The 17,144-nt window shown below is 43.4% G+C and overlaps 1 protein-coding gene across 1 annotated transcript in view; it reads left to right on the forward strand.

The window, feature by feature from the left end:
- The window catches only part of AGBL1 (AGBL carboxypeptidase 1), a 296,895-nt gene that overhangs the window by 103,368 nt on the left and 176,383 nt on the right, over positions 1-17,144 (forward strand). Inside the window, exon 18 of the mRNA XM_064517224.1 lies at positions 10,650-10,830. Within this exon, the coding sequence (XP_064373294.1) occupies positions 10,650-10,830 (181 nt within the window). The remainder of the gene's footprint in view (positions 1-10,649; positions 10,831-17,144) is intronic.

Raw genomic sequence — 17,144 nt, forward strand, 5'->3', positions numbered from 1 at the left:
AGGTATTCTGTGGTTCTGATTATGCTGGAACACCTCAAGAGCCTACTTCCAACAGTCAACTACTTGCTCTCTTTTGATTGGGACCCGAAGAAAAACTGTCTTTATATATTGTACAGCTGCTATAAGGTGTTGCCATCCTGGGAAGTCCTACGGGGAGACCTCTTGCAATATAAGTGTGTATCTGTGCATTATATAGTAGGGTAAATGAAGACACTTAATGGTATCATGAATAATGCAAGATTTATTAACCAGATATTGAATGGACAAAAGCTATAAAGCCAATAATGTAAATAAAGACCTTACCAGCTTGGGTAGGTTGAAGATGTGAGTTGTTCCTTGGTGTCATTTGTAGTTTAGGTTGTTGGTGGATGTTTTCACCCTAAACAAGTTTCATCTTGAAGTGAATAAAACTTAAAGTGGTGTGGGGTTTGTTGTTGTTTTTTTAAGTAGGAAGAACTAACTAGTAGGCTGTTCTGAGTACATCTTCTAAACTTCTATGTTTTCCATTTAATAGTTGAACATAACAGGATCCTGATTCTGTCTTCATCCTTAGGGCACTTGAGTAGTAGAACCATTTAAGAATGAAACAGCATGAACTTCAGGGTTCATCTCTGTTACCTTCCTTGGAATATTTGTTCCACGCATGGCCCGAGTAGCTAATGTGAACCCTTGATCTAAGGTTGTGAACGCAAGATGTTAAAACTCTGTTTCTAGGGTCCTGGGGGATGGTAGGGGAATAGAAACTAGGGCCAACTGCAAATCCTGGATCATCTACTGATATTGATTCTCCTAAACATTTCAGGCAAAAAACCAGTGTAGATCCATTTGTCATGTTTTAGACAGAGTGCTAGTGCCTCCCGCTTTATTTTTTGTCAACATAAAACCATATGGAGGCAGGAAGCTCTCTTTTGTGGTGGACATTAGGATAGTCTAACTTAAAGATGGTTTTTCTGAATGGTTGTGGTGCTTAGATGCTCCTGTTTGTTCAAATTCTGCATTGTGTTTCTGCTGCCTTGCAACATGTGACATAGTAGGTGACAAATGGTGCTGCTTCTGTCACAGTTTGAGATCATTGGGTCAATGTCAGCCTTGCTGTCATGATCTGACTGAAACACTTTTTGGGTTGCTCCCTTGTGTGCATCCCTTGCATGGTTGTTCTAGGAGTTCACCTAAAAACTTGCTGTCAAGGCACGATTTGTTGTTCAAAATGGGGGGACAGTTTTACCTTGCAGTTTCTTGTATGTGGAAAGTGGGTGTTCCCTTTGGGATCTGCTCTGGGCAGTACACTTATAAAATCTAGGATAGATTTTGACAATGATGAGGTGAGAGTCACTTTAGTGATGCCACAAAGGAGCTAAACCTGTGAAAGGCCCTTTACTGGGAAACTGTTGACACAGTGAAGTGTTAGAAAGTGTCTTTCATAGACTCTTCTTGGTTTTCTTTCCCTTCTCTTCCTGCAGGTGTTTCACACAACAAAACACCATTTGAAACTCTTGTAGTTTGCTTAGAGCAGGAGAAATACAGGAGGATATTTTTAAGAAACATTCCCTGCCAGGATATTTTTAGGGCAACAGAGTGATAAATATCAAATCAAGTGGAGACCAAGAATTTAATTTCTCCTATCAGAGCCAATCTGCGAAGCTTTTTATCTTGACAAAAATTGATATTTTATCCCTTTGATAATGGGAGGCTCTGATTGCACTTCCCTCTAATACATTTTTTTTCTTACAAGTCATTCCCTGAGGAGGACATCAAGTCAAAGGCAGAGATGGATCTGTACCTCTTAAAGGCACAATCTATATTAAAGAATGAACATTGCTTTATGCTGCAGGTGGCATTAGGTATGTTTCAAATCTGTTCTTTTTAGGCAGTTTATGGAAAAAAGCTGCACTTTACTGCAGAATTGGTCTTCTGTAGAGCAAAATTACTTGAAGGACTACCCAACAGATAACAGCCAGAAAATTTAACAGGAAAATAAGTTATTTGCAGTGGTGAAGGAAATGCTGACAGGTGCTCTGTTTTCCCTGTCCAGTTTAGGGCCAACAGGATCCAGTGTGGTTCCCACATTGATCTTAACCTGTGTGGTTGTAGAAAGACTAGGCAAAATATTAGGGTTTTCACACAGCTTTTTCCCATTCTTTTCCTGCTCTGGTTCTGAGCAGGAGCTTTTTCAGAAAAACAGGAGTTTCAGAATTGTGTCCATAGAAATTAGTAAAGAAAACAAATGCCTGTTTTTTTTTGTTTTGGTTTTTTTTCTTCTGTCCCCTGGCTACTGCAGGATTGTTCTGTACAGAATTGCTTCTAGTGCTCTTGGCAATCTAGTTTTTATGTGAACTTCTACCTCTCCACAGGGGAGACTTCAATATAACTCACTCATGTTCAGCCTAAATGTTCCTCTGTGAAGTTTCATCCCATTAACCCTGGTCTCACCCTGGTTTAGTACTCTAAGCAATCCCTCTTGCTGCTGTGCCTGTTCTAGGAGCAGTGGCAGTGAAGGGAATGGGGCATTATGCTGGAGTAAAGGCAGGTTTCTCATAAGCAGCGGACATGAGTTGGGGCACTACTCATAGTGTGAAAGCCATTTATTCCTGGAGTGTACTCTCGGGGCATCCCCTCCGCAAGTGACTCCTGCTACAGGCTGTCTGTCTGCTACCCTTGGTTTCTGCAGAGAAGCTATTAGTGATGTCCACAAAGCTGGGGATGTGGCCTGAAGCTTGAGCTTCAGATCTTGCAGCTCAGTGATGCTCTGCCCTGTTGGTGCAGAGTCAACTTGATCCCTCTAGGGACCAGATGCTCGGAGGTCTCTCTGGCTGTGGGTGTTGTGAGAAAGTGCAGAGCTGTTGCTCTTACAATATTGGAATGTGCCCTGCAAATGAGATAGATGGGCTGTGGGTGAATATTGTATATGTAGGACGAAATAGAAAATTAAGAGTTGAAAATATTACCATTTTGGAGCCTTGTTAAAGTCCTGTCTGTCCTACTCAGGCAAATTCTCTCTAAAGTATCATGTGTCACCAAAATTCCATTAAACTGTCACATAAATTATCACAGTTTCCTTTTTCCATCACTGTGGACTATCCAGGGAGATATTTTTATGACAAGGGAGGCTTTTTCAGTCTGCTCCTTCTGCCTGATTTCATTTCAGATGAAATCCTTCTCTTGGAAATCTGCTCATGGATTTCATAGCTCCTATGGATCTCTGTACTTTGCCTGTACAGCAGTTAAGTGCAGCACAGACCTGCAGCCTACCTCCCGCATGTTTCCTTTAGGCGTGGAACAGCTTAGGGGAAGGCTTCCACTTCTTTATTCCCACTGAATGAGATCAGTCTTTAGCCTGTACTTTGGATACCTGCTCGTGTTTTCTGCTCTTCTGAGTGTCAGCCGACTGGTTCTCCTCTCAGCCCAGCATTGTTATCCTTCTAGGAGAATGCAGTAGGTGAAAGAGTCAAAGGTACCTAACTTGGAAATAGCTCTCTTCTACCTGGCATGTCTCAGAGGTGTTGCGTGTCTGCAAAGCAATCTGTTTTCCTTCTGCTGGTTGCAAAATGTATATGCATTGATGGTCAAGACATGGCAGCACAAAACACTTGAGTATCTGAAATTGCCTGCTGCCATAGAACAAATCAGAACTAACGTGTGCGTTACGGAAGCAGGGGGTGATAGATAATCCAGAAATCCCTACATTAGCTAGCTAGATAACTTGTTAGAAGGACTCTCAGAGCTGAACTTAGTGTTGCTTGTCACTGCCTTTGTATGGCACCGAAGGGCGTGCAAAGAAACTGAGAACCAGCAAAGTTAAGAATAAGAGGGGGTTTGGAGACAATTACTGATGAACGGGATTCCAGCAACCAGATTATTCCATTCTTATATGGAAATGGTAGGACTGTCAGTAACAAAGCAGGCAGGGCAGAATTTTTCCATAACTATTTCTGATCTGTATGTGGGAAGAGGCCTAGATGATGCAAAAATATGTTCATGAAATATTTTCCAGGGCAGCACTGATCAAATAGTATGTTAAACATCAGACACTAATGTTAGCCACTTTTCCATACAAGGTATCTGCTTATTTTAGAGTTCAAAGGAGGTGGCTGAGGTGCTCTCTGGACTGGAATAGTGATTCCAGTAGCTCTCAAAACACAGAGATTTCAGAGGACTAGAGGGAAATACTGGAGTAGTTTTCTGAAGGTAGCTAGAATGACTTAAGTGGTTATAGGCCTCGCACTGACACTGTTCAGGGCACTGTAGTGGAATGGCTTATACAGGACTTTATGGACAAGGACCTAAAGGAGCGGAGTTTGAGTATGTGGGCACATCAGTGATGGCAGCCAAGTCACTGCAGACTGGCTTAGCTCATAGACAATAACTTACTTTTCTTTTCAAGCAAACTTGCCCCAGTGGACAGTGAAAACTGATTGCTATCTCTTTTATTATGTCCTTTTGCAATTTTTAGGCTATTTCCTTCCTCTCAGTCTTTTGGTAGATTAAAACCCATTTTCTCCAACTTTTCTTCCTGTCATGTCTTCTCAACCTTTCGTCATTCCTAATGGCCTTCTCTCCAGTTTTCATCCATTTTATTCTGAAACTATGGTGGCCAGCACTGGGGCGCAGTACTCCAGTTAGTTGTCATTGTTCATTGGGTTGAGCAGAGTAATTAACAACGTTAGTGCATCCCGAGAGGAGAGTTGCCATTTTTGGAACTGCTTTGCATCATTAACTATGCTCCCCTGTTCCTTCTTGGCAATACTTCATCCTAACCAGCTGTCCCCCATCTTGATTTTATGGCTTTGGGATCTGTCTCAATAGTTTGTCTCTGGATACTGCTGCCAGACTACACTGAACTTCCAGCATGTAATCATAGATGGGAGTGCTCTTACCCTACAGTGGCTGCAAGGTAGCTTACCTTGTAGCTACCTTATTAGCTTGATTGCACTATAGTAGCTACATGTCTTCCATTCTGAAGCTGGGTAGTATCTGGGCAGCTCAGAGGACAGGCAGCGTGAGATTAGGATATGCCAGTGAATGCTGAATTGGCAAATCAAAAAAATTGATCAAAATCTGGTGGTTGGAAGTTTTTGTTAGACTAATTCAGATGCATGCACTGTAGAGGGGGATATTGGTTATAAACTGAAACAATTCACAAAGGGTTATAGCCTGTTCTCCATTGGTGCAAGTTCTAAAAATAACACTTCGTTGGTTCTCCAGTCCCCCCAAGAGATAAGCTTTCATTTGAACAGGAATTAGTTCATGGGTGTTTCGTATGGCTTCAGTCATGCAGCAGGTCAGACTAAATAATGATCGTGGTGCCTTTTGCCTTCATAGTTTGGGATTTTGGAATCTACCTCAAAATGGCATTAAAAACTTGCTTACCAATTTCCTGGACTTAACGACCAGCAGTGGTAGGATGTCAAGCTGCACTGAGGCTGGGCAGTCTGTGCCCATATTCAGCTCCCCAATCATCTCTGAACATCTCCGATTCAAAGGTGAATGAATTAATATAACAGATGCAGAAAAGGAGGTTGCCAGGCAACCTGGAGCTTGAAACACCCCCCACCAAGCTATGATGGTACAGAACAGGCAGCTCGTGGCTCAGGCAATTTGTAATGTTCCTTTCTTTGCTGTGGGTAACAGTAATAATGCATATAACATGGATGTGTTTAAAGGAGGAATAGGTCATTGATAATTCTGGAAAGCAACAGCTGGTCCTGACAGCGACTGTATTCTGCCTCTGTCTTGGGATGTGTCTGCTTCTGGAGCATTTAGCCAAAAGCAGGGTCAGCAAGGAGACAGCAGAGGGGTGAGGAGGAGGAGGGAAGAATTATTGTGTCTTAAGGCAGCTGAAAGACTGACAACTAGAGGAAAAGTTTTAGGAGGGGAATAAAGTGACTGCACAGATACTGCCTCAGATCAGTCTCATGTTTTCTGTGATTTCAGTATTTGATGGTTTCACAAACATACTTTAATATATTCATTGTACATCACACCATATCCTGTGTTCTCTCTGGCTTTGTGTAACTATGCAGCCTGGGGCATATCAGATGTATCCAGGGCAGGATATAGCCGTGACATGCATGGAAGAGCTTTGCTGTGGTGCTCCTGTCTACCCATCATTTGCCTTGCAGAGAATACTTTGTAGAGGTCACAGCTGATTAGGTGGGGAGGAAGGAGATTAGCTTGCTTGGTTTCTCCTTCCTACATCCTGGGCTAAACCTGACCCTTTGATTTGTGCAACGCTCATGATAAAGTCATGTTGTATTCAGGCACGAGGGAAAAAACCCTGCGTTTGGACAGCCCTGGGCTTGGGGGTAAAGGGGAGAGAGAGGCACAGCCAGAAAAATTCCAGTCAAGACCTGGATCTAGGTTGAGTTTCTTGTATGCTGTGTATATAATTCCCTTTGGCTCCTTATAAAAATCCCAGTACTGTGGTGTTCAATACCCTGTCCCTTTACAAATGGCATGGCCCAAATCTCTACTTGAAATAATTTAGAATTTCAGCCTGGGTCAGGGCATCTGGAACTGCACTTCATTTCCTTTCTGTGCCCTTCTTGATGAGGGACGCTGCGGTGTTAATGGGGTTTTGTTCATTTCTTTCAGGTTGCTTTCTTGCCAACCAATGTCACAGTTAGTGACATCAAACTCGCCTCTTTGTGAATGTTGATGATATGACCAGAGGAGGGTTCTTATAACAGGCAGGAGACTAAGCAGTGAGTTAGCAGTACTGGGAGAACAAAGCTCTTATTTTCATGCAAATATCTGCAGTCGAAATGAATGAAAAGAAGCGAAGATGGAAAGTAGGTGATATGTTAGTAGAATTATTACTCAAGGGGATTTTGCTCGAAGTTTTTTCAAGAGGCATCAGTGATGCTTTAATCTCTCACCTTGATGACACATTATATTCTGGGCATGTCAAAATGTACCACAGTGTAACAAGACATGATCTGTTGGATGAGGCTTTATGTAGCATGAAAAGGTTCCTGTGCTTTCTCTTTTTATTATTTACGTTCCCAGAGAAGGTTACATGTCACGTGGGCTTTGCAGAGATAAATGGCTAACCAGAGCTTTCTGGCAGCAACCTGAGAACTCGGGAAGGAGTCTGCCTAAGCATCGGCCTGAGGATTTTGAAGACTTGAGCTCAATTCTGGGCCTTGAAGGATATAAATGAGAGTGTACTTGTGGCTGGGTGTCCTGAAGATGCATGCAGTAGGGTACAGTAGATAGTCCTAAGGGGCTCAGGACTGAAGTAGTACAGAGAACAGACTGCTACGAGTTGTGTGTTGGCCTTGCTGTGTGAGGATCCCACCAGTGGAAAACCACTGTTCTGGTCAGGACTGTGGTTATGGGGGTATTGGAAGCAGGAATGAAATACAGTAGCTCAGCTAAGTGCAGGACCCTTGATGGGTGCCTGCCAGTTGGTGTACTAAGTATGACTGGCCAATGCCACCATCTGTGCTTTCATGAGCCATAACGTTTATCACAGTTATCACAACAATTTCAAGGCAGATAAGTAGCTGAGTAGCTGGATATGCTTTAAAGTACAGGACTGAGTGACTCCTGCCTGCCACAGAGTTAAATCTTTGTTTCCCAGATATTTCAAGGGAAGTTTTATGGCCACGTCATCAGTTCTTTGCTCTATTTACTGCTTCATTAGACCTCATGCTGGGTGCAGTGTGGGGAAGCATGGCAGTTTGACATGGGATTTGGCTATGATGGCTTCTGTGAAGGGAACAGGCACTTAATAAGATCTGTGGTTTGTCTGCTGGTACATATCTCTTATGACTCTCCTGTGGAGGGGATATCTGAGATGTGGATGTGTTATTGGGAATTTGCTGTTCCAGGCTTTTAAAGGAAGCTTTAACTTGAATAGAGAGACTTCCCTGTTTAGACCCACAGGCTCTGTGTGGGTCCATCCTTCACCACAGGTGCAGAACAGTGGCAGATCAATGTCTGCCTGGTCTCTTTCCCTCCACCCTTTCCTCGGTCTGGACACTTCAGAAGCTTTTCTGACGCAACCTAAGACAGACAGGTGTGACTTTGTATAAGCCTTGGGAGGAGCAGAATGTGGGTTTCTGCTAGTCCCACGGTGCCTTGCAATTAGCAGAATTAGGGCAAACTTTTGGGGGTTTTTGAGGTGAGGAAGCCCTTGCTTTAGGTTTTTGTTTGTTTTGTTTTCTTATTTTGATTGAGGAAAGAACCTCTCAATTAGCATGCTATGCTTTCTCCCCACATAAAGAAGAGATAAGAGTCATTAAAGTTGTAGTCATCAATTGCAAAAGAGAACACGTTTTATTTTGCTTTGTGCTATTTACAGCTGTTGTCCATTAGGAGTCCTCAGGAGCCTCATTCTCAGCTACAACAGCAGAGTCCCATAAGTTTAGCTCAGCAATGAGCCTGCGAAACAGCACTAAATCATGGTGATGGGAGAAAGAAGAAAATGTTTGGAAATGGCAAAATGCAGCTGATGTCTTTGCAAAAGCTGGTTTTTGCTTGCTGTTATTTTAAACCACTACTTAAGGTAGACTGTAATGCACAACATCTAGCTGGAGCAGAATAGAAGTTTTGTACTCTACTTTTGGAGGGAAAAAATAAGAATGGCTAGTACTTCTGCAGGGGCTAAAGGAATTTTTTGTAATCCATAAATCCTTAAGGCATTTAATACATTTTGTTCATGATGTGTTTATGTAACTTCATAGCAAGGTAAGGTGTAGGAATGATATAAAACTAGTATGTGGCTAATGAGAAACTGAGTCCTAGTCGCTTTACTGGACACGCAGTATGTGGTTGCTCTGTGTGAGCTCTTTGAGCTGGGATTGTAGTTTGGTGTTTTTAGTGCCCACCAACTGCTGAAGAGGAAGGGGTAAAGTAGGGAGGTGTGGGGGCGATTACTTCCAAATCTGAGTCTGCATCCCAACAGACATAGCTGAGTGTACAGCTATGGAGAAAAATTAGTTCCATTTTTGACTGGGAAATAAGAAACTTTACTCATTCTGTTCTGAAACAGCCTTTGCTTTGTCAGACAAATCACTATACAGCTCTGTAACACATCTGTGTTTTTCAGCATAGGTGTTCTACCTCCCTATTTCACATTAACTGATTAATGTTTTGTAAAGCATTTGGAAACAGCTCTGGGAGCTAAGGGCAAAGGAGTACAAGTTGCTAATTCAGCATTTGTTTACAAAGTTATTGTTCAGAGGATAGCACTCAGCTGATGCCTTTGGAAGGGTTATGTTTTCTGTCTTGTTACCACTCCAAAGGCCCGTCACTGGGGTCCCCTTAGTTTATGCAGGGGAGCAAAGCCTGAGTTCTGGAGCTGCTTGATGGAACTGGACAAAAACATCCTGGCATCAGTGCAGTGCCCTGACAGATACTGGTTTGCACAAAAGCGAAGCTGTCAGGTGGACTTGTGACAGTGGCCTGAAATTGTGAGCACTCACAAAAGTATAATTTCAAAATAAATGCTTGCATTGTCCTTTGCTTTTATTTCCTGTTCCTGCCAGGTGTCTCCCTCTGCCTCCTCCTGTTTCCAAATCCTCCTTGGCCCATCCGTGGATTGTGCTCAGCACAGATGGGAGTTTCAGAGAATCTGCTGTCGGACTTTTTTTTTTTTTTTTTTTTTTTTTTTTTTTTAAAGCATATTTGTACTGAGATTTTTGGAGACTTATAACTAGGCCAAATGTGGGTGCTTTTTCACAGGAACAGCAAACACGTCTGAAAACAGGGCAACTTCTGCCAAATTGCAAGTCAAAACACAGGTTCATCAGATCTTATCAATGAACAGTTTTGTAGGATTTTTTTTTCCCTCATCTAAAAAAAAAAAAAAAAAAAAAAAAAGCCCTGCCCCTCCCACCCCCCAAATCCCTATGTCCTATGTCTCCCCTCCCAAACACGTTACTCAAAACAGCTGAACTGTTTTAATTGCCGTTTCTGAGAATCAGCTTCACAAATGTGAATCCCAGCTGTTAAATTGTGTGCAAGTTATAAACAAGTGAAAACTCTTTCCACAAAAGTAATAGCCTGCCTTAGCTATGCAGGTTGTAATTGCTACCATTTGAGACTCTATTTCTCTGTGGCTTATTGGGGTAACATCTTTGTCTTTTCCTCTTTTAGTTCTGTCAAAGTAACTCCATTAGTTATGATCCTAATCCTACAACAGAGGTTACTGCCAAAGATCAGACAATTTGCATGCCTTGTAAAAGGTGGGCAGAGCTGTGTAGATATTTGAAGAGTTCTTAATCATTAATGGAGAAAGATGAAAGTAAAATAGGGCTTTAGAAAATGGAAATAATTCCTAGCTGCCTTTTAAACCTTAGTGTGGTTTGATAGGGTCAAACTTTCAAGAACTGGCTGAAAATAGGCTGGTACCATTTTGTGAGACAGTAATCTGCACATGCAAAATGCCCTCTAATGGTTCATGTAAATGTGTGCAAGACAACAAGGAAGCCAAAAAGCAAAGGCATGGGGATAAAACCAGCACATGCTAATTCCTAGGGTCAAACTTGGGGTCATTTGGCAAATAGTACATTTGGGAAACGTCTGGACTACCTAGGGATACGTTTTCTCTGTTGGGTTGTTGCTGCAATTAAAAAGCAAAAATACCGCTTACAAAGATAAAATTCAAAGAGAAGTCTTGTTTAGTTTTTGCTTTTATTTTACAGACAGCCGACCTTATGTGTTTCTAATGGCCCGTGTTCACCCTGGTGAAAGTAATGCCAGCTGGGTAATGAAGGGGACCCTAGAGTTCCTTGTAAGCAGTGATCCCATTGCTGATCTCCTGAGGAAATGTTTCATTTTCAAGATTGTCCCCATGCTCAATCCAGATGGAGTCATCAATGGCAAGTAAGTTGTAGTGATGTCTACTTATTCTGGGGTTTTGCTGGGTTTGTCTCCCGGGCTTTATCCACATGCCTGTAGCAGGTCTTGTCTTCAGTGTGTTTGGGTCAGGATAATCCCTTTTGCTTAGAGCTTTGTTTCATTCATTCCGTTGTCGATCCACGTGAATAAAGTAAATTCGAGATGGAGCCCAGCGTTTCTTGCATGTCTCCGAGATCTATGATTCTGCACTGTGTGTGACAACAACATCTCTCAGCTGCCAGGATGGCGCATTAGTGGTATTAGACAAACTGGGTCCTGCTTGTCACCTGGAGATCTATCTATTCTGCTATGTCAGTACGGTAGACTTCACCTGCAAGGCAGATATGCTTGGGAATAACTGACTTTAATTAATGTTTTGTATAGCCTGAGGGGAGAAGATGAATAAGGATCTGTTACATCTTTACATTTTCATGGAAATATTTCCATCTAGTGAAGCTCTCTTGTTCTCCCACCTCCTTTTCATTCATCCCTCCCACACATTTCCTGAAAGATACTGAGTCCTGAGCTTATAAAAATACTGATTCCCTCTGGATTCTTTAGAGCTGCCCATTCACACTAACATGCCTCCACTCTCCCTGCTCAAGAAAGGGGGAAAAAAATGCAAGTCTTCTCCTAGTATGTAAACATGAAATGAATATTATTAAGCCACTAGTGAAAGGGAAATTCCTTTTGAAGGTTTGACAGGTACACTGAGATAAGAAAGCCTTGCACTTTGCTGGGAAAATCTCCAGTATCTCCGAGAGCAGTGGAGTTTACTCACTTCGTTGGGTATTTGCAGAGCAAGTGTGACTTGACAACTGCCAGCCCTGTCTCTGGGGCAGGGGCTGGACCTTATGAGCATATCCCACTGGCAGCTGGGGAGCTGTGCATTTTGACCAGGTGATAAGGGCTTGCAGGATTTGCTAACAGCTGTGTCCCCCAGCTTGTTGCAATGAACTAATTTCAAAGCTGAAAGATGGGTTTAGACAAGCACTGAAATGCATAGCTAAGTCTAGAGGAATAACTTTCCTTATGCTACATTCACCCTTCTGCTTTCAGGTCAGGCTGTGCAGATTGAGTGCTGCAGAAACAGGAAAACAACCCTGAGCAAAAACTGAGTTGAACTTGCTTGTGTCTTCTAAACTAATTCATTTCAGTTTTGGGTGAGGGGTTCAGCAGAGAGCAGCTTGGGCTGTTCTGATAGTCTCTAGTCTGTGACTATGAGCAGTAATAGCCCTTGTGCTGCTGCGCTCCCCAGGACATGAGCAATCAGTGGTTTGGGAGGGCTGCTGTGAGTAGCTGGATGCTGCCCCAGAGTATTTCTAAGCCTCTGCTGGCACCAAATGCTTCCCAGATCCTCCCAGACAATGGAGGCAAAAAAAGAAAGGTTGTGGCTCCCTCTCTCTTTTTTCTTTTTTTCTTCTTTTCTTCCCCTTTTGCAGCGCTTAATTAAAGTTTCCAGCAGATGGAGGACTGGAGGGAATGTCTGACCTTTTTTCTCTAGCTGTCAGGAGGAGAGCGTAGCAGAAAAGGGGCCCTCGGGAGGGAGGAACGTGGCTCTTTGTGACACCTGGGTGAAGTGCACTGTACTGCCTGAGCACGTGTCACGCAGAAGGTGTTTTGCCTTCCCTAGTGCAGCGAAGCTTAAATTGCAGTTAAACCTGATGATGAGTGACCCTTCTTCTAGAGAGGAAGTTTTGCTAGATTTGCATGTGGGGTGGGAGTCTGGAGAACAGGGACTTGGCCAGGGCTCTGTTACTGAACAGGAGGCCTGAGGAAGGGAAAGTACAATTCCTTTATGCTTTAATTTAGAAACTTCTATCCTGTGGGGCTTTTTATGTCTCGGGTATTCTTGTTGTTCTTCCCGTGTGGTTTTCTTAGTAGATTTGAGTCTTTCTATGCTGCAAGAAATGCTTCTGTTCTGGGCCTGAGGTTTCTAACTGTTAAGTGGAGATAACCATGCACAGTGGAGAGGGAGAATATCTATCAGGCCTCTAAAGTCTACATGTGCAGGCTTATTTGACTACTTAATGTTTCAACTGGTCCAGTTTTAAATTTCCCAGTGAACTCTATCTTTTGAGTTACTGATGCCATTACATGGGAAACTTCAGAGGAAAACGATCTACAGCCCTTCACTGGCCATAGTACTTGCAAGATACATTTTTGTACTTGCTAATCATGTTTTCCCACTTCTAAAACTCATTTCGTGGAGCCACTTGTTTGGACTGAGACTCACGAGCCCTTGTGCAAGTCCTGCAAGATCGCCCTCGACAGCCTGCTGGGGCGCCTGGTGTTCCCTCTGCCTCTATGCGGACCTGCTACTCGTTTCTGGTTTCATCCGCACTGATGTGCTCTTGTGCCTTCGTTGCTGCGTGGATTGAACATGCTGAATGCATCAGGTCTGCTGTCCATGCCAACAAATATCCTGACTCTGCAACGGGCTCTAAAAATACCTGCATGTGGTAACGAGTTATCTTATGAGACCAGGATTTCCTCTCTTTCAGTGCCTCTTTTCCTAGGACCATGCCCGAAGGTTCTTTTTGGATAAAATGACATCTTCCATGACAAAAGCAGTTAAAGGAGCCATCCAGAGCAGTTTGACTGCCCTGTGCACCTCAGCCTGGCTCGGGCTTTTTGGAAGTGCATCTTTCTGTAAATCTTTTCCCTACTCTCCTTCCCTCTTTGTGTCGCATGGTATTGTGCTTTAGTTGTCTTACCTGGGTATCTTTTCTTATTTAAGAAGGAGTCAGACTCCTTTTGTTGGCAGTTTGAAGCTCCTTGCTCTCCCCCTTCCCCAGTCCTGCATGTCAGGGTATGCAAAACACTTCCCTGCCCGTCGAGGAGACGAACGCCAGCGCATGGCTACGAAGGATTCCTTCCAGCCGCCCAGCTGTGCGCCTTCCCCAGCCGACTCCCCGCCGGAGGCACGGCTCAGCGGAGGAGCGCTCATCCTGGCAGGGTACCGCACGGTCGCACTTTGGGGGCCTTGTGCAGCTACAAGACAATCAGGGCCTTGGTGTTTGCTTTGGTTAACGTGATCTGAAAGTTGCATGCAGAGAATGTTCCTCTAATGCAGATGCGACTGCAGCAATGCGATTACACCCTGGCAGCATGCGGCTGAGCTGGGGAACAGCTCTCTCCACCCTCCCTTTCGTTTTGGTCAGTGCTGTGAGAATCCCTTCTTGTCTGTCAGCAATGGAGAGAATTGCAATCATGTCACTGAGGCTATAAATGAAGGTAGTGATGGTGCCAAGTGTGTACGTACAGGTGTTCTCATTGCTTAAAGTATAGATCACCCCTAAATATTGCAGCTAATTGGCTTTGTTCAATCCACAGATTTGCAGTTGTGTTGCTGTGTGTGACAAGTACTTTGCAGTCAGGTATAGGGTTTGTTAAATAATATGCAGCTGATAGGTCTGATAATGGCTATATATTTTAAATGAAGTACTAGTACTGTTACTTTTTATAAAGCTGATCTTGCTCTCTGCCAGACATTGGCTTTTGACTACTCCTGGAGACAGGGTGCTGCCTTAGGTGGACATGTGGTCTGACCCGGTACAGTCATTTATATGTTGTATCCTATATCAAAGGGAACAAAACTGAAAGGAAAAGAATAGGCTCCATCCCTCAGAACAGAAGTGTAATTGTCTGAAGTGACAGCCATTTAAAACTAGTTAACAAGGACTGTCCTTGCAGACTGACTTTATTTTGCTTAGGTTGTTCTGAGAGGACCCAAAGTGTCTGACAGCTGACCTATCTCCTTCCTTAACCGAGTGATAATAAAATAATAAATGAATTCCCTCTACAGCTTTAGTAAGTGCTGGAGAATTCACAAAGGGAGTAATGCTTTCCTTAAAAACTGATATAAAATATAGTGGGTGAGCAGGAGAGCTGTGCTTGTTCCTGGCTCTGCTACTGATGCACTGTGTGACCTTGGTCATTGCCCCTCCTTTTGCCTGAGATTTCTTCCCTGGAAACTGAGATAATTTTATGCCGCAACGTTTAGTAGTTTGAGATGAAGAATGAAATATGCATATTGGGAGGATTTTCTCTTTAGTCTAGATCCACGGCTGTTTTAACTATTAAGCTTGTTTTTGATTTGTGCAAGGTGAAAAGTGTTGTTCTCTGAAAACTCCAGACTTACTGACAGTGACGTGAAGTAGTCTGGGTGAAACGTTTTGATTTGCTTTAAAGTAAAAGCTCATCTGTTTGAGTGAAAACTTTGTACCCTCAAAGCAGGTCTGTTAGGTTCATTGTTATATAAAATCCTGGAGCTGGGGTCAGTGAGAAAACTTGTAAAAGGCTTAGTTATGGCAGCACAAATAGCATTTTATAAAGAAACACAGAACGCTTCACTTTCCGTGCTTCTCCATCCGAAGGTGTTATCGCAGCTTGTGCGTTGACCGAGTTAACGCGTGCGCTCGCACCTACCTGCACGGTCGAGTGTTAACTAGCGATGCGCTCTTGTGCGGTTTTGCCATCTGTACGAGCTCCTGTTGTGCGTCCGTGGGCAGCCTGTACGTGCGGCTGTGCCTTAGCATCTGCTCACACTTGCAGTCCCGCCACGTGAGCACACCCGGCGCACCCACGCGCGTGCCCGCAGCCACAGCGTGGTACCCAGCACTCTGGGCTTGTGGCTGGACTTCTCCAGACACTGCAGTTCTGGATAAGTATTGCTATTTATTACACTTAAATTTAGTCTTGTTAATTGTATCAGTGTAATGTAATTTATATCATTATAAACAGCAGTAATGACTAGTGCCAAATACTCCATGCTTGCCAACTGTGCTTGTGTTTGAGGGTTTTTTTTCTTCCCCACTTCCCAGAAGTATTAAATTAAAACTGATTGGACCTTGCAATATCATTGATCATCTAAGAAGTGGAGGCTCCCAGGGAAAGGCTTTTTATTTAAAAACAAAACAAAAAAGTATAGGGGGAGGACACTCCATGGGCAGCTTGTGCTTGAAGGTATTTTGTGTATTCAGATTCCCTTCCCACTCACAAATCCCTAACTGGCCAGTATTAGTTTTGTTTAGTTCCTCTCTTACTCTTACGTTGCCACCCTCTTTCTTTTCCTTTCTTCCTTTTACACATTGCCTTTCTTCTTTTGTCTGCCCTTTTCTCGCTCTCCCCTTCCTCTATTGAATCAAAGAAGCTTTTTCAATGAAAAGAACTTGATGCATTTTATAAAGTGAGTTGAGCCAGTCAGTGGAGATGGGAGCTGGTGAGCCTATTTCTTTGGCAAGGAAGATACGTTTTTCAGAGGTTGTGCCGTTTCTTCAAGGCCATGGGATGCCTTAGTAGCAGAGCTTGGAAGAGGAGCCAGAAATCCTGATTTGCATTTTGGGTTATAGCTATGGACTATTCTTTATTTGGTTTAAAAATACTCTGCTCCCTCTTGCACCTGCCCCCACCCCAGGCTGAATGAGCTCTTTTGCGGCTCGGAGGTCATGCAGGTGAGGTGTGGGGATTTTGGCTCTCCCTTGGTATTCAGTCCCACTTCAGGCTGTTTATTCCACCCTAGTTTGCTTATGGGGCTTTGCGCATTGCTCCCTGGAAGCCAGCAGAGAAAACAGTTACTGTTGACAGTTACTGAAGTGGAGAGATAGAAATGTCCTTTGAAATCCCTTCCAGGGTATGTTTATTTTGCACGCTCTCAAAAGTCACAAAGGGCAAAATATGAGTGTTCCCCCACTCACGGGGTGGAACCGCATCCCTTCTTTTTGAAGAAGGATGCTCACAAGAGGATGAATTAGAAGCAGGTTTGACTCTGTACTGGAAAACATTCTCTGCATATATAACTTATTTTTCGTTTTCCCTTTTGTGCCCTCCAGTATTAATGCTGATCCCTCTGCAGTCTGGTCCATTCAGGCATTGCGTTCTCCAGATGAAAAGAGGCAGAACTGATCAGGGACAGGAAAAAAGTTAATGGCTAATCTGAGGAGTGGGTTTATGATCCAGAACTGCATCCTCAAGGATTAAGTTTTGAGGAGGTATCAAGCAAAGCTGTGTGACTGCAGACCTGCTGTGCCACTTCCCTTGTGCCCCGCCCCCCCTTTTATTGCTCCTGACTGGTCAGAGGATTGGAGAAGAGTTTAATTCTCAGAATCAAGACTTGCATAACTAAATTGGTGCCGTGCACTCTGCAAACGCACTCCAAAGGCTTTCTCCAGACTAGCTAATCTGTGATGTATGTGTGTCTCTAAGGATAGTGCTGTGATGTGAGAAGGCTGGGAAAGGAGTGTTTTTGAACTGTGTCATTAATTAATGCAATGGGAGACCTTATCTTTAGGAAAAGG

The sequence above is a fragment of the Dromaius novaehollandiae genome, chromosome 10 (assembly GCF_036370855.1).
Source record: "Dromaius novaehollandiae isolate bDroNov1 chromosome 10, bDroNov1.hap1, whole genome shotgun sequence".
NCBI lineage: Eukaryota > Metazoa > Chordata > Aves > Casuariiformes > Dromaiidae > Dromaius > Dromaius novaehollandiae.